Source organism: Apostichopus japonicus, chromosome 4 (genome assembly GCF_037975245.1).
Source record: "Apostichopus japonicus isolate 1M-3 chromosome 4, ASM3797524v1, whole genome shotgun sequence".
In the NCBI taxonomy this organism is placed as follows: domain Eukaryota; kingdom Metazoa; phylum Echinodermata; class Holothuroidea; order Aspidochirotida; family Stichopodidae; genus Apostichopus; species Apostichopus japonicus.
Window position 1 is genome coordinate 9010659 of NC_092564.1, and position 21916 is coordinate 9032574.

A 21916-nucleotide genomic window follows, 5' to 3' on the forward strand; every position below is an offset into this window, starting at 1 on the left:
TAATCGACCCCATCCCCAGGTTTAGATTTTATTTCTCCTTTGATTTTTTTTTATTATTCTTGTGATTACATTTACTTTATGTGATCACGTTCGTTGTATGTGATTTAAACTCATTTTATGTGATGAGGTTCATTATACGACATCACTTGGATTTATATGTGACCAAGTTGATATTAAACGATCAACATCATTTTGATGGATATATTTTAAATTATTCGCGATGGATAAGTAATATATACTCTCATCATCCACATATTAGTTTTCTCTCCTTACAGCGTATATTGTAAAGTAATATCTAATACAACTTGAGAGAATTCTAGATGCAAAATTTCAATCTAAAACACGATTGAAATTACTAAATGACACAATTAACAGTGCAGTAAGTATATGCATCGGGAATCAATATCTTAAATGCCCTGATCACTAATTAAGGATCCCATCAACCCAATCACTAAATTTCAAAGTCCTATATCAACATTCAGACTTCTTCGTCTGAAGGTCGTGTCTAAACGCGTAACGAAACTAGTGACCAATCGAGTCAAATTTAAATTTCGGAATTTGAATTTCCCAACAAAGAAAATGGAAAATAAGATAGTGACCTACATTTGAGAGTATTTGTGCAAAATAAATCCAAATGTAACAAGACAACCATTGTCATGGGTTTCGTCATGACATGGACGATAGCCCTGGTTCAGGATGAATTATTAGAATCGGTGAGTCTACTCACATCTCTGTCAGAAAGTATCGTAGAATGACCGGTTAAGGAATATATAGTCTAGTGTATTCAGTATTCAATACTAATTCTCAATCCTGAAACCTTTAATACTGTAGAAACCTTTTACTCAATAAATTTAACACAGCTTGATCAAAGTTGGGAATAGAAAACAATATACAATCATTAAACCTCCAAAGTATGTATTTCATTCTATGATTGTACTTAGGTTAATATGTTTGTTTCCCCGTATAGGAAAGTTATACATTCCGCTTTAGAGAGTAATCAACTAACTTTAAAAAAACAAGATACAGAGTGAAATACAGGTCCTCTAAAAGTTGCCAGATAAATTGTTCAATCATGTGTAACGAATTTTATTCTTGAGTGGAGTGTTAGCTCAGTGGTTAACGCCGGTACCTTTCAATCATAAGGTCCCCGGTTCGAGTCACTCCCAGATTAATGTATGTCGTCCAGTTACAGAGTTGTTGACAATTAACAATAACTAATCATTGACGTTAAATATGAATGTAAGAGACTGACTTCTGTCAGCTTGCGGCTTCGATAAGCCAATGAGGCTTCTTCGCGAGTTCCTGCTTGCAGGAGGATCTAATATACATACATTCTTACAGATATAAACTTGGAGTTCATAAGTGACTAAACGTGTAATTCGACAATGGTGAAATGGAATGTAAAATAGAATTCCTCTTCTTGAGTCATACATGAAGCATGCCGTATATACCGTAGAGTGTGCTAACAATACCCTCATGATCTGCTTCGTTACTGTGCAAACCTCTGTACAGTTTAAGCAGTACAGAAGGAGCAAGAACTAACAAATCCATTCGGACTGACAATCATGAACGAGAGGTTGCCATTATTTACAGTGTAAACAGGGTTTTTATCTATTGCGGAGCTTTTGAATCAATAAAGACCTTTGATCTATTTTGCTGTTCTTTTTTTTCCCGAATCAACACCGAATTCATTGCTCATTATTACAAGACTTCCGTCAAGTCATGCATTACGAATGAATTTCGCACTTTTCCTATAAAAAAGATTTCTAAAGTTTGCAAAGGCAGGGCGAAGCAATTTTTTAAATTGATGTTAACTTAATACAAATGACAATTGACAATGAACAGTTCAGTTTCTCAAGGTAGATATTACTCGGATAGTGCAAAAAGTTTCAGTAAATGTATGTACATATAGCCTATAGTAATAATTTCTCTGAAAGTCTGGGTAAACTAAATTTCGAATTCGTGTTTATGGATTCCGAATTGGAAGGACCTGGCATATAGTCCGGAAAACATACTTATGTGCTATTTTGGAATCTTGGCAAATTAAATCCCAGGGTTCTGCTGGTAACTCTTTTTTTACCTCTGTAAATTGTCGATAAGATAAGACTTTATGAGTGTAAAACTTGCAAAAAAATGGTTGAGTCTGGTATTAAGCCGTAAACAGACACAGGCGATGAATCTCTCAAATTTCATAGAAGTGACACGTTGAGGGCATGTAAGATAATATCGTTCCTAAGCAAATTGGGATTCATACCTAAAATGTAAATGCCATTAATTTTATACTAGGCCACTCTTACCCTCGGGGGAAACAAGTCGTACATAAACTCCGGATGTCAACTTATGGTTCCGACTTCGACACCTGTTCGACTGATTGGAATAAATACCGAATCTGAATGAGTTTGATATGAGCGGGAAAATGTTGCGTAGAACAGTGACCACTGCAGGTTCTACCCAGTCCTATAGTTGATTCAGCGATCCCTATATAGTGATTTTATTGCTGCGGGGGGGGGGGGGGGGAGAGGTGGTGTCAGGCAGAAGCCTCAGTACCCTTGCATATTTAGGACTAATCAGGGATTACATCCAAATTTTATTGGTTCGTAAACCCAGATGTCGGAAGGGAAGTTACCTCAAGAGAAATTCGGCAAGCTTAAATCCAAATAAATTAGCTGGTTACATAAAATCTTGGCGAGATGTTATTTGCGATAGTGTATCCGTGCTTCAACAGCTTTACTCGCTTAATTGGTTAAATTGGAAGTTTTACCGCTTAGAACTAGAGATAGGCCTAAGTCTAACTGACTTAAAAAAAAAATCACATTGCAATTCATTAGGAAGTAGAGTTAGTTAACAAAAAAGTGTAAAGTTGCCATGTAGACACTTGACAGTTGCCACACTGAAACCGGACCTTTGATATATAGGCTATTGCATTAAATCGAGTCTGACGTCCAAACACTTGACGCGTTAGGTGTCGTTTGAGAATGCAATTGACATTATTACTCCAAACTTTACAATGTACAATATATATGCGTATTATGCTAAATATAAGATTATGGTCGGCTCGGTGAAATGCCTGATATACCAATATAGTTACCGTGCTCAACTTTTTGATCAAAGGTTTGAGCTTTGATCACAACAAGGAGCGAAACAAGGAATCCTATGGTTTTAATTCCATTCTATGGCTCTAATAAGTTTGAGTAGTACCTAAATTAGGGCCCTATTTTTGGGATTTACTTCTGCGAGTGACTTATATTTATTTCAGAAGCTGAAACAGTGGTTTATGTCTCAATCTAGCAAGTCTTTTGCTCAATATTGCACAACTGAAATAACTTTTAATTGAGGCAATTCCCCACCCCCCCCCTTTATTTTAAGAAAAACAAACCTTTAAAACGATGAGGGTGACATTACCCTGAATTATCAAGCAAGTATAGTGTTTCCGCATTTCAAGCTTTATATAGGTAACCTTGCTAAGCAAGAAAAGTAAAATTCATTCACTCTTATTTATAGTTATATATCTTTATATAGATCTGCTCTCTCATCCTATTGACAAATTTACTCCGCCCCGCCCCGCTCCTACCCCCTTTGCATCTTTAGCTCAAAACCACAACCTGATACTGATAGCAGTTTTCATAGCGAAAAAAATGTTTAAATATATTGATATTTTGTGGATCCATCTGGTAACACTGAGCAGAGTGAATGATGTAATCATAGAAATGAAGATGAAAATGTCTTTGTTTCACAATATAATATTTAAAACATTTATTCACAGAGGGAGATAATATTCTACACAATACTAATGCATTTGTTTTAAATACAAGGAAAATTTATATCTATAATAAAACATGGCGAATGAATGATACTTCATGGATGAATCGACAAGAAGATTAAAACAGGGAAGTATACAGCTTTGGAACTTCTACTTCCTCAATGTTTTCACCTACTGTTATCCATGTCCCATGGAGACAGTGCGGGCAATCATGTCAAAATAGGTTACATTCAATCAAAGAATACTTCGAGTTTAGTGTCAAGAAATTGAGATGATGGGGGTTTCAACGAACATGATGGAAAGTTTGTTTTATTATCCATTATATCAGAGTGAATTTTATCTGTTACATTCTCTATACATGTCAATAACGTTATGTTTCTTGTATTTCCAATGCCCCAGCAAAATTTAAAATTATGACAGAAACTTACCTTCATGACATCCAACGTAATCCAAAAGTAGTACTGATAAAAATAATATTAAACGAATGTTTAAAACTCTTTTCGCCGTAAATTCCATCTTCTTGTCTCTTGCAATATTAAATCACAAATGGCATTCTCTTCGAATAAAATAGTTAGATAAATTTTAAAAACGCCGGTTAGATAACTTTGGTATAAAATGAAATTGTGTAATCGACGGTGATGGTGCACATCCTAGTTTGATATAAAGTCATTGACTCGAAATTTGAATTACACATCCCAGTCACTTAGAATACTTAGCGGTCACTGATTCGAATAGCATCTCCAACTTATTGACTGACGAAATGAAGAGGTTAGCTAAAGAAACGCTCCACCTTAAGTCAACGGAGAGATAAACCTGAATGCAAACAAGAGCCAAACCCCATCAATGCGATGGTCAACATAGGTTCTTGTGCATTGGTACCACTTTGATTAAATATAAAGCATTATCCCAATCGAAGAGTCAACCACAACAGTCGAATGCATTAAAACTGTCTCGAGGTACTTCCATGCATCTCTTACAAAAAGGGATACACCATGTTCAGAAATACAAAACTCGAATGTTCTTGTTTTAAATGATGAAAAGAAAAAAAATATCCTTAAATTATTCTGAGTTCGCTAGGAAGCTGTGTCGGTTCTTTGTTGACCTTACGATATCAGTATGAATGCCATATAGTCGATTTGATAAACTATATACGCTTATAGATTCACAATATTTTTGTCCTTGTTATAATATAAAGGAAATTGTTATATAAAGCAGTGGCGTAGGAAGTTACTTTTGAGTGTGGGGGGGGGGGGGGGCTGAAGACTGATGGCCGGCCTGGGGGAGGGGTCTAAGGGGAGGGGGTGCCCCCTCCCCTTTGGATTTTTTTTTGCATTTCCAGGTGGCCTCAGATGCAATTTGGTGCAATTTAGCACACTTCAACACCCACTCCATTTTGTTAACTTAATTTTGTATTTTCACCTGGCCTTAGATGCAATTTGGTGCTCCAAATGAGATTTTTTTCTCATTGGGAAATGAAAAAAGGGTTTTTTGACTTGCGAAGTGGGGGGGCGGAATGATACTTCCGCCCCTCCACTTTTTTCACTGGGGGGGGGGGGCTGGCGCCCCCCAGCCCCCGGTTCCTACGCCCTTGATATAAAGCTATATTGCAAATGAAGAGTTTTGACATTTCAAAATATTTGATCTAATGATGCATGCCCATGATGTTATTTTGCCTCATTAGTTATTTTGCCTCATTTCAAGATCAAGATCAACATCTAGTCGAACGGATATTATATATACATGGCATGTATATTGTTCAACTTCGATTGTTCTGTTCTGTTTGGGGCTTTTTGTATGTGTATGTGACATGTATGTGAATGTGTTTTTCATCCTCGTTAACCAAAAAATAATGTCACCAGTTTTTCATCTTGTTTCAGCTAGAAAGGAAGAAACGAGGTCAACACTGCGGTTTAATCTGCTTCAGTTTCTTTTCTTCCTGTTTGTAACAGTAAGGCTGTGTGATGCCACATATTATAAGCTGATACACATCGTTACCGGAGCTCCGTGTAGGGTTACTTTATATATTACCGGTACTAGTCTATACTTAACCTGCGGGTTGGGGGCAGGTGGTTCCCCTCGGTTAGAACCCCCACTACCGTCTGCCTATCCCGAAAATTAGGAAACATATATAGCCTTATTCGCCAATAGGTTAATTGACTTAATCAGCTACAACCCATTTAATTTAACAGAGCAGTGTTAACAAGAACGATCGTGTACATTTCATATTAAGCTTGCAATTAGTACAACACAAAAAGGAGCAGATACTACATGGTAAATATGCCAAATTGAAGTAAAGACGTCTACTTTCTTAAGCATTCATAATAATAACAATAATAATAATAATAATAACGACAACTTTTAAGTCCGGTGTCTTCCAATTCAACATTTTTAACTCATATTTGGAATCTTTTTAATTTAGAGAGCTATTTCATATGGGAAAACCTCAGATTGCTCTTGGATGAACTATACCCACCCTACTATAATCCCGGTCGGGAAACGAACCCCGAACCTTCCGATTGCTAAGCCACAGCAATGGTATAAAGTGCTAAATATACTTACACCCAGGTCCAACACTCCCTCCTCTACCCCCCCCCCCCCACCCACCCCTCCCGGAAATAGGCTGTTTATGACACTGGTGGGTTTTGCCTGAACATGCAGTTAATTTCGTTTGTTTTTTAAATTAAAATTATTTGTTTAAAACCTGTCGATAAAATTAAAAGTATAGACCAAAATGATTTTTTTTTTGACAGTTTCTAGAAGAACATGAACTAAGTATTCTGGTGAAATTTGCATTCAATTTCTATGTTTAGTTGTTGGGATATTAACAATTTAATTTTTCACCTGTCATAGCTAAAGTAAACTTGAAGCAAACAGGTGTGATGTCCTTGTTGCACAGTTACATGTAATGTTTTGGTTTTCTTTTAAAATTTGCATCTACTTTTCTATTCCAAAAGTTGTTATATTCACAACTGTAAATTCACCACAGGCATTGGATTCATGTGCACTTCACAACCCCTTAAGGCAATCTAGCCACCTATCCATTTCACGTCGTGCTTTCTTGAGCTATTCTCTATGAGGTTAGACCTCCCCTTCCCTCCCCTCCTCTTTCCCTCCAGTAATATTCAGTTTCCTAGACCGCGTCCCTACACGAGCCTATATGGTAAATACTAATTAAACAACAGCTTCATACAAGGTCGGTATTCATTATTAATCTCTTGCATGCGAACAAGAAACAAATACAAATAACCTATGTGTATTGGTATGTTGCCAGTGAATTTACTGACAGCATTTTAATACAAAATTATTTTCAAACCAACGCTATAATCGATGTTAAATAACCTAGTCCATTGCAATAGTTTTAACATATGCTTCTTAAAATACAGTTTTTGGTTTGGGTCACAATTTTACAGATGTTTTACACATTTATTAGTACAAAGGGTAAGATTGAACTCGATCAAACTAAGATTCACTTCTACACGTTTTCGTCAACCACACAAAACAAAATAGTTGTTTTAAATAAGAGCTTAAATGCAATTGAGCATTAGTCCGATACTTCTCAAAAAATACATTACCTGCATTAAAAAGTTTCCATGGACTACTCTCCCACTAAATCTCTGTCCCTACCCTGCCCCTTCCCTGCCCCTTCCCTTCATCCTCCTCGTTAAGGAATTCAGCCTGTGTATTCAAAGTATCCTACACCAGTTCTTTAGTATAGGCTAATTAGTTGGGTTCTACAGGGAGTAGAGGAACGACTATAATCCATTATTCGGTTGAGACTATAGATAATGCAATGTAGGCCGACACATGTCTGAAAATATTATGCTAAGTCAGGACAGCCTAATATGTTGCCGTTTGAACTTTGAACCCCTCCCACACACCCCTCCACCCTATCGGTAATGAGCTGAGCTATAGCGATATTCTGTCACTTTTTGCCAACTTATTCGAATGACCGCCATTACATCATTTTCATTCGATTTGGCTAAGATTTCGTCAGTGGTTTGTGTGAATTAAGGTTTCATATATGCGATGTTATTTCATAAATTTTAAGGTCATGTGAGGCCACGAGAGGTCATTTCCTGAAAAAGTAAAAGATACAGTTCCTCCTAAAGCGTTTGTCTAAAATGCTGAAATATTATAATGGATATAACTTTTGAATGGTGATTTTGCTCTTTAACGTTTCTCTTTGGTACGTCGATTGTAACAAGTTGCAGGTTGTTCTATTATTGTATGGGTGTACTTTTCGTGAGCAATATTTGGGTCAGCACAATTCAAACGTGATTTCCACAACGTTTTAGCAGATTTAGCAGAGGAATACTTTTATTACATTTTCGTTCTTTTATTGCATGAATGAAATCTAAGATGTGCATATAATGTTGGTTCTTTATTTTTTTTGGAATCGAGCATAGTTTATCCCTAGTAATAAGTACAACGATCTATTGCATATAATAAGTTCGTGACCGTGTTGCCACTGAAATTTCCCGGAATACGACAAAATCGGGAAATCTGGCTGGACTAACAATGGCGATTCGTAATAGTCACCAGATTTCAGGATATGTAGCGGCGGAATTCAGGGAAATTCATTTCTGAAATGTGGAAACACTGGTTATTTATGGCACCTGCCATGCCATGGCCACGTGTCGCATTTATCATTGTTTATTTCAATGAAACATTTAAAAAAACATTTATCTTTACGTCTTTTACAACTTTCTAACATTGTAACAAATTATGTCTAGTGCTACGAAGGAGCATAAGGCAATAGGTGAAAAGGAGGTGGGAGGAAAGGAAACACCGTTATCCCGCCTATGTCATACATTTTTCGCACAAACAAATGGATAAACTGCTCTGAGAAATATTGCAAATCAAAACAAATTTCTCAAATAGAAGCTTAGCTGAGTTTCTGCAGCGTTTGCTACCCTTCATTATTATTTAGTTCAGAGCCAAATTTGCCTCACTCACATGAACACTAGTAACAGGTTATGACGTCACAGATTCATATGCCCGGTTAGCCTCAATCCAGTGGCGGAGCGACCATACAGTCAGGGGAGCGAATGCCCCCCCCCCCCCCCCCCCGACGGACTCAAATGGACTGCTGGCGCCCTTTTCAGCTTTTTACCACTTTTAGTTATTCGCGATTATTGACTTTTTTATTGCGCTCTCATCTACCTATTGACAATTGTCACATTTTGTTGGTGTATAATTTTCTGACAAGATGTGGTATTGTTGACATTTACAGGTCCAAAATACCTAATAAGCACAACAGGCACGTGTCAGGGCTACGAAAACATGATCACCCACAAAGATACCACAGGGATTGTAATGAAGCGCATGTACTTTCAACACCCATATAAACTTCCGAGTTATCACAAATGGCGATGATACCTATTTATTCTTCGTTTATCTGCAAATTAGCAAGGCACGGAAAGGGTCATTTCCGGCGATCTAGAGAGTATCTTTACTCAAAAAAATTCTGTACGCTCCGCGCCAAACTGTGGTGGCGCTCCGCTTAGATAGTGTCGAAAGCGCCCCTACAGACCATTCTCGCCCCACTTGACCCATAGCTCCGCCACTGCCTCAATCCCTTTGATATCCGGCTGTGATCCTTTCTATATTTATAGAGCACATAATGAGGTTTATGCATGCTAATTATATACTTTTCGTCTTGTTACCTCTTTTCTTCGACCCCAACAGTGTTGGATCATCAGTGACTAATTTAATTGCCTATGGCACGTGCAGCGTACATGTTGCTGTGTAACCGAAGCCTACCGTTTCTGGCGGAGCAGAATTACTGAAACTAGTCGATTACTGTCAATATGTTATAACAGGCGCGTATCCAGGATTTTCTAACCCGGGGGGCGCGAATTACTATCTAAGCGGAGCGCCACAATCGGTTGTCGCGCAGCGTACAAGAAAATTTCTTGCTTTGAAAACCCCCAGATCACCGGAAACGGCACTTCTCGGGCTTGAAATGACCAACCAGATGTACACTTTTTGCCTGAGAACCAAGTATTTCCTAATAGTTTTTTTTTTCCATCCATAACCTTTTTGAAGATTGTCAACCCGGCACACATCATGTTCGACCTGATCGCATCTCCTGTTGGTCTTTGCTTTTGTAGGTGATTCTACGTCGCGGCCCACAATACCCGTCAGCCCCACTTTTCAAGGTTTTAAGCCCCATATTTGTTCAGAATTTGAAAATTCACATTTCTCGTGAATAAACTCATTTCAAAACATACCCATAATGTTGTACAAAATTTCATCTATGGACAACCAATATAGAAAAACCTCCTTCAACCCCTAACAGACCGGTCAAAATTGCACGAGTAGAGGGAAGTGTGATGTAGAATGTTGGTCAGAAATTTTCTAAAATTCAGACACAGTTAATTTATTGGTGTACAAATATTAAAACCTGTTATAACAGCTATTATAAAACTTGGTTGAAGGAAATGAAAAAATAGCAGATATTTCCGAAACCGAACACTACACACATATGCGTAGGAGGCGCGGCGGCAGTGGCGGAGCTAGGGGTATTGGTCAGGAGTGGCGAGAATGGTCTGTAGGGGCGCTTTCGACACTATCTAAGCGGAGCGCCACCACTGGTTGGCGCGTAGCGTACAGAAAATTTTTGAGTAAAGATACTCCCTAGATCGCCGGAAATGACCCTTTCCGGGCCTGGCTAATTTGCAGATAAACGAAGAATAAGGTGTCATCGCCAAATTACAGCAAGAAAATGTGACAAATGTCAATAAGTAGATGAGAGCGCAATAAAAAAGTCAATAATCTAGAATAAATAAAAAGTGGTAAAGAGCTGAAAAAGGCGCTAGCAGTCCATTTGAGTCCGTCAGGGGGGGGGGGCATCCGCCCCCCCTGACCATATGGACGCTCCGCCACTGCGCGGGTGCAGGCCCTAATTCGCCATTACTAATGTAAAAGAGAGTTTTGACATAATTGAACCTCCATGCTTTTTATACATCTACATGAGACATGTCGTTGTTTACATTAGCATCCCGCGGTATACTGCGCAATTTGAACGGACCGTACGGTACATGATGGCATGCGATGTAATAACCGATGCTTGCTTATATGATATTGACATGAACATGTTGAACGCACGCTTTGCGCGCGAAAATTTCTGGTTATTTTTTCAGGCAAGTCGGACAGTTTTAAGGCTTTTCATCCTGGAACGCCATTTTCATGCTCACTGATATGATGTGATATCTGCTGTTTGCGTTACAAATTCGAACAGGCGCGTAGCGAGGAATTTGCCAAGGGAGGGGCGAAGCCTGTAGGCAAATTATCTAAGCGTAGCGCCACCATAGGTTAGCGCGAAGCGTACAAGCAAATTTTGGCCGAAAATGCCTCCCAGATCGCTGGAAATGACACTTCCCAGGCCTTGTAAGTTGCCTCTAAGCACTTTCTCTTTTGAAATTACTTAGCGATATCATTTAAAAAAATGCTGAATGGGGGGTGGCGGGCGGTCGCCCCCATCCCAAAATGCGTCATGTTCCCCGACGACACGGTCGAGTTCGAGACCAGCCACAGTTGGTTTCATAGCACAATTCTACACACGCGTTATGATAGACCATATATAGTATATATATAGATCATTAGTGAGAGAGGAAAATGGAAACGTCAAAAAATGGAGTTGTCGGTGTAAGGGGTAGGGTGAGTCACACTTTTACGAAATCATTGATCCGTCACTGGCTACCCTTCAGCGCTGTAATGATGTCACTGTTCCTCTTTCTCTTCCCGGTGTCTTCGCGTTTTGCTTTTACTCCCTCTTTTTCTCCTTTTTCTCTCTTTCTTCTTTTTCTTTTCCCTTCCTTCCTCTCCTCCTCCTCTTTTTTCCCCTCTTTTTTCCTTTTTTCTTCTCTTTTTTTCTCTTCTCTTTTTCTTACCCGGGGGGCGCGCGCCCCCAACGCCCCCCCTGGATACGCACCTGTATAACCATATTGATTGAGAGCTGTTGGTGTACCCCTGTGTCTATTAAAGAAATGCTACATGTTATTCACATGTTTAGATTTGTCGATTTCCTACGAAAGAACTAAAACAGACACCCCGATCCGGCCATCAGACAACAAACTAACTACACTAAGGCAGCAAAGGAAAAAAAAAAAAATACATCGGGTGTCTGTGTCTCTCACCTGTGCTTCACTGTGGTTACAGTGCATTCGATGCAAATGGAGACACATGTGGTCATTCCTGGCGGATCCAATGCTTGTTTATGGCAACACCACTTGTTTGCATGGAAGGTGGTGAATCATTAATTAGTATCAGTCTCTGGTTCCGACTTGATGCGGCCATATTATTCACCAGCATGTCTATATGACAAGTTACGTATTGATAACAAGTGAGCGTTAGGCAATCTCGCTCTCCTCCGATATAGACTTGTATATATAGACATATAACCTGTTGCGGGGAGTCACAAAAGCTCCCTTGGGACATTGCTGCGCAGTGATTCCACAACACAGGGAGCTTCCAGCTAAATGATAGCTCCCTGATTCTATAGCGAACGAGTCCATTTCCTGGTGCAGTGATTAGGAGATTTTGAAAAAAAGGTCGCAACTATCCTTTTCTTTTCTGAACATCTTGAAAGGCATAGCTGGTGGTTTTTCGACATCCTCTAATGATTATAGTCCGTTCAAATTTATGTTACAATTAAATATTTACACTTGTACCTTCCATTGATGTATGGCACATTGTATTATTTTCTTTTGGGACTTGGTAAAACTTGATTAAGCCTAGCACGTTTGGACAAGGAATTTTACCTTCTGTGGTGTATGTACCATTAGTGCGGCTCGGTGTACGCAAGGAAGGGTGGGGACATCCACCCCTCCCCTCCTTTGCCCGCATCGTCGGTCAAAGATAAAATGTTCAGCCAGAGGGATTTTGTATTGCCAGAATATCTGTTTCAGAGTAGGTCGGCAATAATGATGATGAAATCAACGGAGAAATTCGAACTTGGCCTGAATAGGTCAAATGAAGTCTCCGTCAAAATCGTTGTCTTGCATTAACCAGAAAACTCACTTTATGCGGTATATTACGTCATGTTTGCTTTTAAGCGATTTGGCTGGTAAAGTTTCTGTAAACTTGTGGCTGTTCATGTTCATTTGCATCATCTTAAAATCACCGTTTAATCTGCACCCCTCCCATGTACATCTCTCTTGAGTCTTGGTCAGGACGTCCTTCTTAAATCAGTCGGGGAACTTATACCCCCTCCCCCTACGCCCACCTTTGACATTCTATGCACGCCGTTGGGTGTGTGGATCACCCCTGGCTGACGAAACCTAAGGACGGTAAAGTACCAAATATTTACCGTGAATTCTGTCAATAAAGTAAACTTGACCGTCCAGTTAGGAAAGTTGGTCCAGATTTTAGGGGGAAAACACTTTGGGGAAATCAACATGTCCAACACTGGCTGATATGATCTATATCTTACATATAGGCCTAGCTAGTTGGGTCAAATTTATTGGAGTCGTTAAAATCAAATGTAGGCCTATACATGATTTTAGTTATTATATCGACCCTCGTGTTCTTACTACTGAGAATAGCGTATTTGGATTCGTATAGAATTCTTAAGAATTTTGATGCAAAAACTTTTTTTGAAACACAAGATATGTAGGCCTTATAGACCTTACACGCTATATCCGTACTCTTCGCTAAGTTATCGAAAAATAGGAAAATACCACTGTTTGTCACAGCTAGACTATAACGTCTGCATTATTCCATTCGAAATGATATATAATTGGCCTCACTCACTCGAATTAATATTCAAATTAATCGCTACATAGGCCTATGTATACAATTGAGTGTCCATTATGTTGTTTGTTTTTAGTCGGACATACCGTAACCTGCAAAATCAGGCGCTATACGAACTGTATCATACCCCCCCCCCCCCGCCCCTTGCTTGGTTGTCCGGTTAATCTGTGATGGTTTTAGTCATAATATCTTCGTTTATATTGTAGACGCATGCTATAGCTAGAACACTGTTTATTAATATAGCCTAGCTTTGGTCTACGTTAAAGGACCAAAACGCCGAACTTGCCTATTCGTGACCGAAATAACTTCAAAAGGATTGTAGTAACAAAGACCCCTCCATTGGATATCAACAACTAACTTTCACCTTCACCGTGCACTATGCAATGACACGTATTTGTATGCAAATATACAGTTCTTTTAGTTGTATATGGCATTGTTCATATGCGTAGCCATTTGGAAAGATATAACAGGATAAGACAGGGCTGCAGTATAACTCTCCTCTACACTATTTGAATTGGCTTTAGTATCTTGAGTCGACGATTTAAAAAGGACACACAGAAACAGTTCTAATTTCGTAGATAATTCCTTCTTTTCTACGAAAGTATAATTTTCAAAATAGTCCTGCAGCAATTGTACCCCCTCTCTCTCCCCTAAACACACGCTACTTTCACTCGATTGAGGGGTATTGATGCAACTATGCAGTCATGCGTGCTTCGATATATCTACGGCACCCGCCCAAACTGCGCGGCCGGCAAACCCTATGTAGTTATTTAAATCAGGGAGTTACCATTCCGGGTGAAAACATTTGTTTGTTCAAATGGAAAGGATTTTGCTTTAAATTTAGGTAGCCCTGAATGATTGTAAATAGATGTTCACACTGCTCCCTTAAATCCGTTTAAACTGTTTGTTCATGGGACCTTAACCCTCCAAAAATCGGCCACATTATTTATCTTGAACTGACAAATGGTTGTTTTTCCCCTCCACAATATAACCTAGACACGGTGAGCAGGCGTGATATGCTTGTATCTCAAACTTCACCAATTTATGTGCATAGCCAGACACTTCGTAAATTTTCTTACTTAGCTAATATATATAATTCTGAATTCTGAGCATGTATTTATCATGTTTAATATTTTAGGTTAGCCATTATACCACATTTTCTTACAGGTTTGCCGTATCTCTCAGCAAAACACCATGCAAAAAAACCGGAGACTGACGCAAGAGAACAATGATGTACCTCTATTATTAAAGCATTTCTGCTATATTTCCACTTATTCTATCACCGTTAGTCAAGTAGCTATGGCAACCAAAAGGGGCAACTATCTAGTATCGAGTCGTGCCAGAGTTTCGACCCGGGCCTTGTGAAATATAGTGAATACATCCGCATACCCTATATAGTTGCACATCGGCATTGTGAATTAAAAACCAAGTTTTCAGCATTTCTTCGATAACTGATATTAATGAAATAAACTCATATTTTGTGAAAATGGCTAGCGATGGAAGAAGAACGAGGGTGGTACGAATAACAGTAGCTTGAATGAACAGATAGCCTTTTATGTTTCAATTTCACTCGTCAGCTAATGGATGGAGTTTCGTGAAGTTAACGATAGATCTAACAAAACTTCCAATACAATAGGAACAGTCAACTGGAACAGTCCAGCACATCCGACTCCCGAGTTCTGCAAAAAACAAAATCGAAGCCCAAGTCCGAGTCCTTGGTTTCCGAGTCCAAGTGCGAATCCGAGTCCTGCGGTTCTGAACATGGCCCAGTTCGAGTTCTCACAAAGTTGACTCGAGTACTACAACAATACTCCATAGAGTGACCTGAAGATGTTATATGTCTCCCTCTATTGGCACCGTCTGCAGGATGATTTCATTAATTGAAAACAATTGAAAAAATACAAACCATATCATGCTTTTTAGTTCTAAACCAAATGACCCATGAACAACTGTTAGTTCTACGGACTCTGAAACAACCATGTTATCTACCAAATCTGTAGAAAGCAGCACCTATTCCAATGCTAGTCCAGAAGAGACCAGTTCAGTAGGGAAAAGTACCAGAGGTTCTCAGACAACTGTAGAAACAACCGAAAGTGTCTCAACTCCAGAGACGACCGCTTCTTCGGAGACGACTACCTTTGGAACAAGGTCCAAATATATATATATATATATATATATATATATATATATATATATATATATATATATATATATATTCCGACCCGCGAAAGATGAAAGACCATACGTGGTGGTTGACATTATCGCTGTAGAGCCGGCGTTCTTAAGAGACGGGCCCGCGAGAAATTTCAAATCGGGACACCAAAGTTGGGACTTATCGGGGAAGTGGACCCTAAGACCCCAGGTTTGAGCAACCTACACATTGCGCAGTCTGGCTGTAGTGAGGCTTTTGATTATGCATGGCTCCCTCTCTCTCTGGCCCCGTCGAAAATTAACTGAGAACCCCACCCCACCACCCCCGGCATATATAGCCTTTGTGTTTCCACATGTCATACATTTATAAAGCTCAAACCAAAGAAGTTATAAAAGAGAAACAAATGCTTGAATGAAATTTAAAGTGCAATGCTTTAGTATACAATATTAAGTATGAATTTTTACTATAAAACAACATCGAATTTCTGTAAGTTTGTTATGCCTGTTATAAGCCTAAATCAAGACCAAATGTAGCCGAAAATGGCCCAATCTGGGTCCCGACGCATATTGGGTGTATGAAACCAACACTATAATCTATATTCATTATAGTATAACTGAAAATATGAAATGGTTTTAGAGAGTTGTCTTATACCTTGTTGTCTTATACCTGCATTTCAATTTTAACAAGTTTCTTTTCATATTGTTCTCAAATTTTACTCTTGGTCAAGATGATATTGAAAATAACAGGTTTTTCAAAGAGGAAACGGTAACAAATAACAAGCCATGAACAACAACGGTAACAAATAAATGTAACAAATAACTGAGTATAAATCCTTTGACTATTTTCTAACAACAACACACCCTAAACATAATTCAGATATGTCGTATGAATTTAACTCAATATTAATATTGATTTACTAAAACCATAACTCACTTAATTAGACTATATATAAACCCCATTAATTAACATTTAACCCTCCACAGTTACAAATAAGCCCAATAGAGTACATAAATATTCATGACATGGCTGGCTATGTAGCTATGTGCACATCTTACTTCGGAGGAGTATAAAGACCATTCACGATACAATATGTTTATCAATGTTATCATTAGTTGGAAGGATACAGACGATTTGTTCATTCCCAATTCAGTTCGTCATTGAAAGCGACCGTTCGAGACGTCGTCGTATGAAAAGCTGCCACCGTTAAAACGAAACAAATGTTTTCGTTAACATCATCATCGTAAGTTATTCCACCATCCATGCAAGTGTTCACATGGTCATCGTATAATATAACATAATCATCATTTGAAGGTTTAACACCCCTTTTAAAATCATCAGACGATTCTACATCATCATCGTATGCATGTTACATCATCATCGTACAATAATACATTATCGTCGTATAGTAATACATCATCATCGTACAATAATACATTATTATCGTATAATAATACATCATCATCGTATATTTTTACATCATCATTGTATAATGATACATTATCCATCGTATAATAATACATCATCATCGTAAATTGTTACATCGTCATTGTATAATGATACATCATCATCGTACAATAATACATTATCATCGTATATTTTTACATCATCATCGTACAATAATACATGATCATCGTATATTTCACATCATCATTGTATAATGTTGACGTTGATAGGTTACCCAAAAACCAGACTCTCCTCCCTCCTCCTTCCTCCATCGGTCCTCTCCCTTTGAGTTTCGCCTCCCTTCTTTCCCCTATAATAATCACCACCTCCCACCCTGACCATTCTTCATTTCCATTCGCCTTTGGTGGAAATCGCCTTTCATTTTCATTTCCGGGACACTTCCAGAACATTAGCCACATTTTCACCAAATCATGATATACAGTTTTGCTTAAAGCTGATTCCTTTAGATTTGATCACGTGACTATATATTCATTGATTTTTTTTCATAATGTCACATGAAATTGATCTTTTTATACAACAACCCACTCCCACCCCCAATCCCCACAAAAACAAATGGTACTAGAAATTTTTTCCATATAGTTTTCCTTCGTCAGGTTTCTCCGTGTCTGCCAAACAAAAAAGTTACGGTTTAGACTGCACCTATATTTTTACATATATGATGGAGGTCAACTTTAGGATTCTAAATAATCCCATAGAAATCGCGTATCATTCAATACGGATGCTAGCTCGAGAACGTATGGTCGATAGAAATTTCGTAAAATCTCTCGAGTTGAGTTCAACATTGGTCCAGAGTTCGTTTTCTGGTGGTATTCATTCTTGATTTCTTGGCTGCATATTTCGTCAATTTTATTTACCGACAGCTTTCCTATAAGATATTGACCCAAAAAAAGAAGAAGGTAAAACAATATCAACTATAGCGTTAAAAATAATAAAAGCGGATCGATTATTTACAACGTCAATGTATAATGAGTTGGAATATAGGTCAAATTTAACAATATGGAGGCCATACTTACTTATTTCTAGAAAATGATAAACTTCTGCTAAAATTCGATTACACTGCTGGTGCCATTCTTCCAGTTTAATAATATAGAGCTGTTCTCTAGGGTAGACTCTCAACCAGTCAAGTAGAGGTACAATATACAGGCTGACACGCACCCTCTGTTTAGAGAAAGGCACGAGGCCACAAATAAAGAAAATCAAACAATTATCGTATTTTTTTAAAATCAAATATCGTTTGCATTGCATATATAAGTTTCTAACAATGTATGCTTTTACAACGTTCCCAGCTGATCTCTTTGCTTTTTGTATATATATATATATATATATATATATATATATATATATATATATATATATATATACATATATATATATATATATATATATATATTGCCCAAGTGTTATGATTGTACAGAGTGCACCCCTGGCGCATTGAATCTGACAATTTTACACAGATCGTGAAGTGGAATTTTTCTGGTGTGTTATATTTTATTGATTTACTATATATATATATATATATATATATATATATAGGAATAACGGAAAAACTGTTAAACACCTATGCTGCATTTAGAGAAAGGCTGGATCTCGAGTGAGATACAATAATTGAATAAGGTAAGTGATTGGAAGTAAAACAGCCAATGTTTGGTTTTTGCAGAGCTTTCGAGCAAAACTAGCTCTTCTTCAGTGCATGATCACCGAAAGTGACAAGGAGTAGCAGGAATTGAAACTGTTTTATAGAGGAGATGTCGGCATGGTTGTAAGGGCAAAGCGGCTTACTGATTTCTGCTGAATTGAGCAGAAGTTTTAGAAATTCGGATTATTTTAATCCGCGTCGGATTATTTTAATCCGATTCCGTCGTAATTGTAAAGGAATTGTTTTAGTTTATCTGGGACGGCAAATCGTTTCTGATGTTTAAACCGAATGGTGCCGTGGTCTTTAGGTTTAGTTCCCAGAAATTTTCTTTCGCTTTCCTAGATTTATCTGTCCAAGAATCGTTCTGGTCAATGGCAATAACACGCAAATTCTCAAGTGAATGATTTTGGAGATTGAAGTGATTTGCAACAGGTTGGTAGATCTTTTTTGTTTTGATCGCCGATCTATGTTGTGTCATTCTCATTCTAAGAGTGTTTTTTGACTCTCCAATGTATTGTAAGTTACAAATATTACAGTAGATGAGGTAAATGACATTTTTGGATAGGCAGTTAATTTTGTGCCGAATTTGGAACGTGCGTTTGGTTTGGTTGCTCTGAAAGGCCCCGGTCGAATCGACAAGTAAGCACGTTTTGCAATTTTGTGTACAGGGCGATGATCCTGTAGTTTCAGTTTTGCTTTCCCCTAATGGGGTGTCATCCCGAAAGGATGCCCGAACTAAGATATCCCGTAGGTTGCAGGGTCTTTTAAAAGCGATGACAGGTAATTCTGGGAATACTGATTTCAGGCGTTCGGTGCCTTGAAGTAGGTGAAAATTCTTCTGAATGATATTAGCCAGTGGTGGGAGACCAGGGTGGAATTCAGTAACCAATGGTACCCTTTTGGAACTGGTTTGACGAGTTTTGTACGTCAATGTTTTGGTACGGGGTTTGCTTTTAGCCTTTTTGATGGCATTTTCAATAGTACCCCGAAAATACTGTCTGTTTAGGAGGTGTTGTGACAGTTCTTTAGTGCGTGAATCAAAATCGACTTCAGAGGAGCAAATGCGTCGAATGCGCAACGCTTGACTGTACGGAATATTTCTGGTACAGTGACGTGGATGGCAACTGCTTGGTAAGAGGTAGTTGTGCTTGTTCGTGGGTTTATTGAACAAGTCTGTTTTGAGTGAACCATTTTGTAGGGTCACGGTGGTGTCCAGAAAGTGAACGCCAAGTCCAGAAAAATCAGCAGTGAATTTGATAGTGTGATGAAACGAGTTTATGTCATCAATGAAGAGTTTTAGATTTGCCTCACCATGGGTCCATATCATAAAGATATCGTCAATGTAACGTAACCACGTGTGTGGTTTCAAGTTTTGTCGAGATAAAAATTCTTTCTCGAGGTTTCCCATAAAGATGTTGGCAAAAGACGGTGCCATTTTGGTACCCATTGCGGTGCCATGAATTTGGAGGTAGTGTTTGTTGCTAAATACCAGATTATTGTTGGTCAAGATAAGTAGCATTAATTCGGCCAATTCTTTCTTCGTGGGGGTTTTGCCACGTTTCGGTTTGAATGCTTTTGTGCAGGCCGAAATGCCCTCTTCGTTAGGGATATTTGTGTATAACGAAGACACATCCAAGGTAACTAACAGAGAGGATAAGGGAAGATTTTTTTATTTCCCCAATTTTCCGGATAAAATCCATAGTGTCCTGCACATAGGATGGTAGGGCCGAAACGAGAGGTTGGATAAGGAGATCCACGAATTTGGAAATTTTTTCAGTCGCTGTGCCATTACCCGATATTATGGGCCTCCCGGGATTGCCTTCTTTGTGAATTTTAGGCAGAAAATAAAAGCGACCAGGTTTTGGGTCGTTTTCCAGGAGGTTTTGAGTAGGATCAGAATCTAGGAGTTTGTAGTGTTGAGGGTTGCCGAGTAGTCTGTTGGCTTCCTCTCTGTAGAATTGTTTGCCCATAGCGACAATTGCAGAACCCTTGTCGGCTGGCTTGATGACAATGTCATCGCGCTTCCGGAGTTCATGAATGGCCTGTCTCTCAGTTTTGTTGAGATTGTCGCGGAAGTCTGGGCGGAGGTGTGTGTTTTAACATCCTCTTCAATGGCCGAAATAAATGATTCAAGAGGCGCACAATGGGCCTTGGGTGGATTCCACGAGCTTTTTGGCTTAAAATTGGAATCCAAGTCGTTGGTTTGTTGCGTGGTGTTATTGCCATTTTCGTCGGCAAAAAATTCACGGAGACGTAAGCGTCGATAGAACAGATTTAGGTCAAGAGAAAGTTTCTGAGCGTTTACTTGCCGTGGTTTAGGGCAAAAATTTAGACCTTTGGAGAGTAGGTTTGTTTCTCCTGCCGAGAGTTGGCAATCAATGGTAACAACTGCACTTTTGGTGGTGTTGCATGCGGTCTGTATCTCTTTCCGACGGAATCTGCGAGACCTGGTTCTTTTTGAGGTTTCAAGTTGGGTTTCACCAGAACCCTTAACTCTTTGCGTGACATTATCCCTCTTCAATTTGTGACATTGTCTTGAAGCTAGGGTATGTGAGAGGTTCAAGCAAATTTTGGAGATGGAGTCAAGCTTTCTTTCGAACTCGTTCTTGGGGAGTTCTTTTTGCAGTTTTCTGGTTTTGGAATCAATTTGCTGGCTAAGTTCGTGAATTGTTTTGCGACAAATACTTATTTGCACAGCCATTAATTCAAGCGAAGCATTCTTAAGGATTCCTTTCCAATTGGCAAAGCTGTCGCTATCAGAAAGTGGTAAACCAGCACGGACCTTGATTTTAAGTCCTTTTGGTACCGTATATATATATATATATATATATATATATCTATATATATATATATATATATATATATATATATATATATATATATAATGTCACATGTGCCTTGTCATCCATAGTATATATATATATATATATTATATATATATATTATATATATATATATATATATATATATATAATGTCACATGTGCCTTGTCATCCATAGTATATATTAAATAATAATAATAGTAACAAACACCGAGCAGTTCCGCTTGTATTACTTTTAATTTTTGAGGAATGACCCTTTGAATAATATGCGAGGCTCATTGATACGGTGACTGGACTACTAAGTCTAACGCACAGAGCATGACGTC

The 21916-nt window shown here is 38.5% G+C and overlaps 1 protein-coding gene across 2 annotated transcripts in view; it reads right to left on the bottom strand.

Moving 5' to 3' along the window:
- Positions 1-16477: 16477 nt before the first annotated feature.
- Positions 16478-21916, bottom strand: part of LOC139966366 (carbohydrate sulfotransferase 15-like) — a 28248-nt gene continuing 22809 nt past the window's right edge. For both annotated transcript variants that reach the window (XM_071969292.1, XM_071969291.1), the window contains 2 exons: positions 18146-18290; positions 16478-17997 (listed from right to left, as the gene is read on the bottom strand). In XM_071969292.1, the coding sequence (XP_071825393.1) occupies positions 17804-17997; positions 18146-18290 (339 nt within the window). In that variant the 3' untranslated portion in view covers positions 16478-17803. The remainder of the gene's footprint in view (positions 17998-18145; positions 18291-21916) is intronic.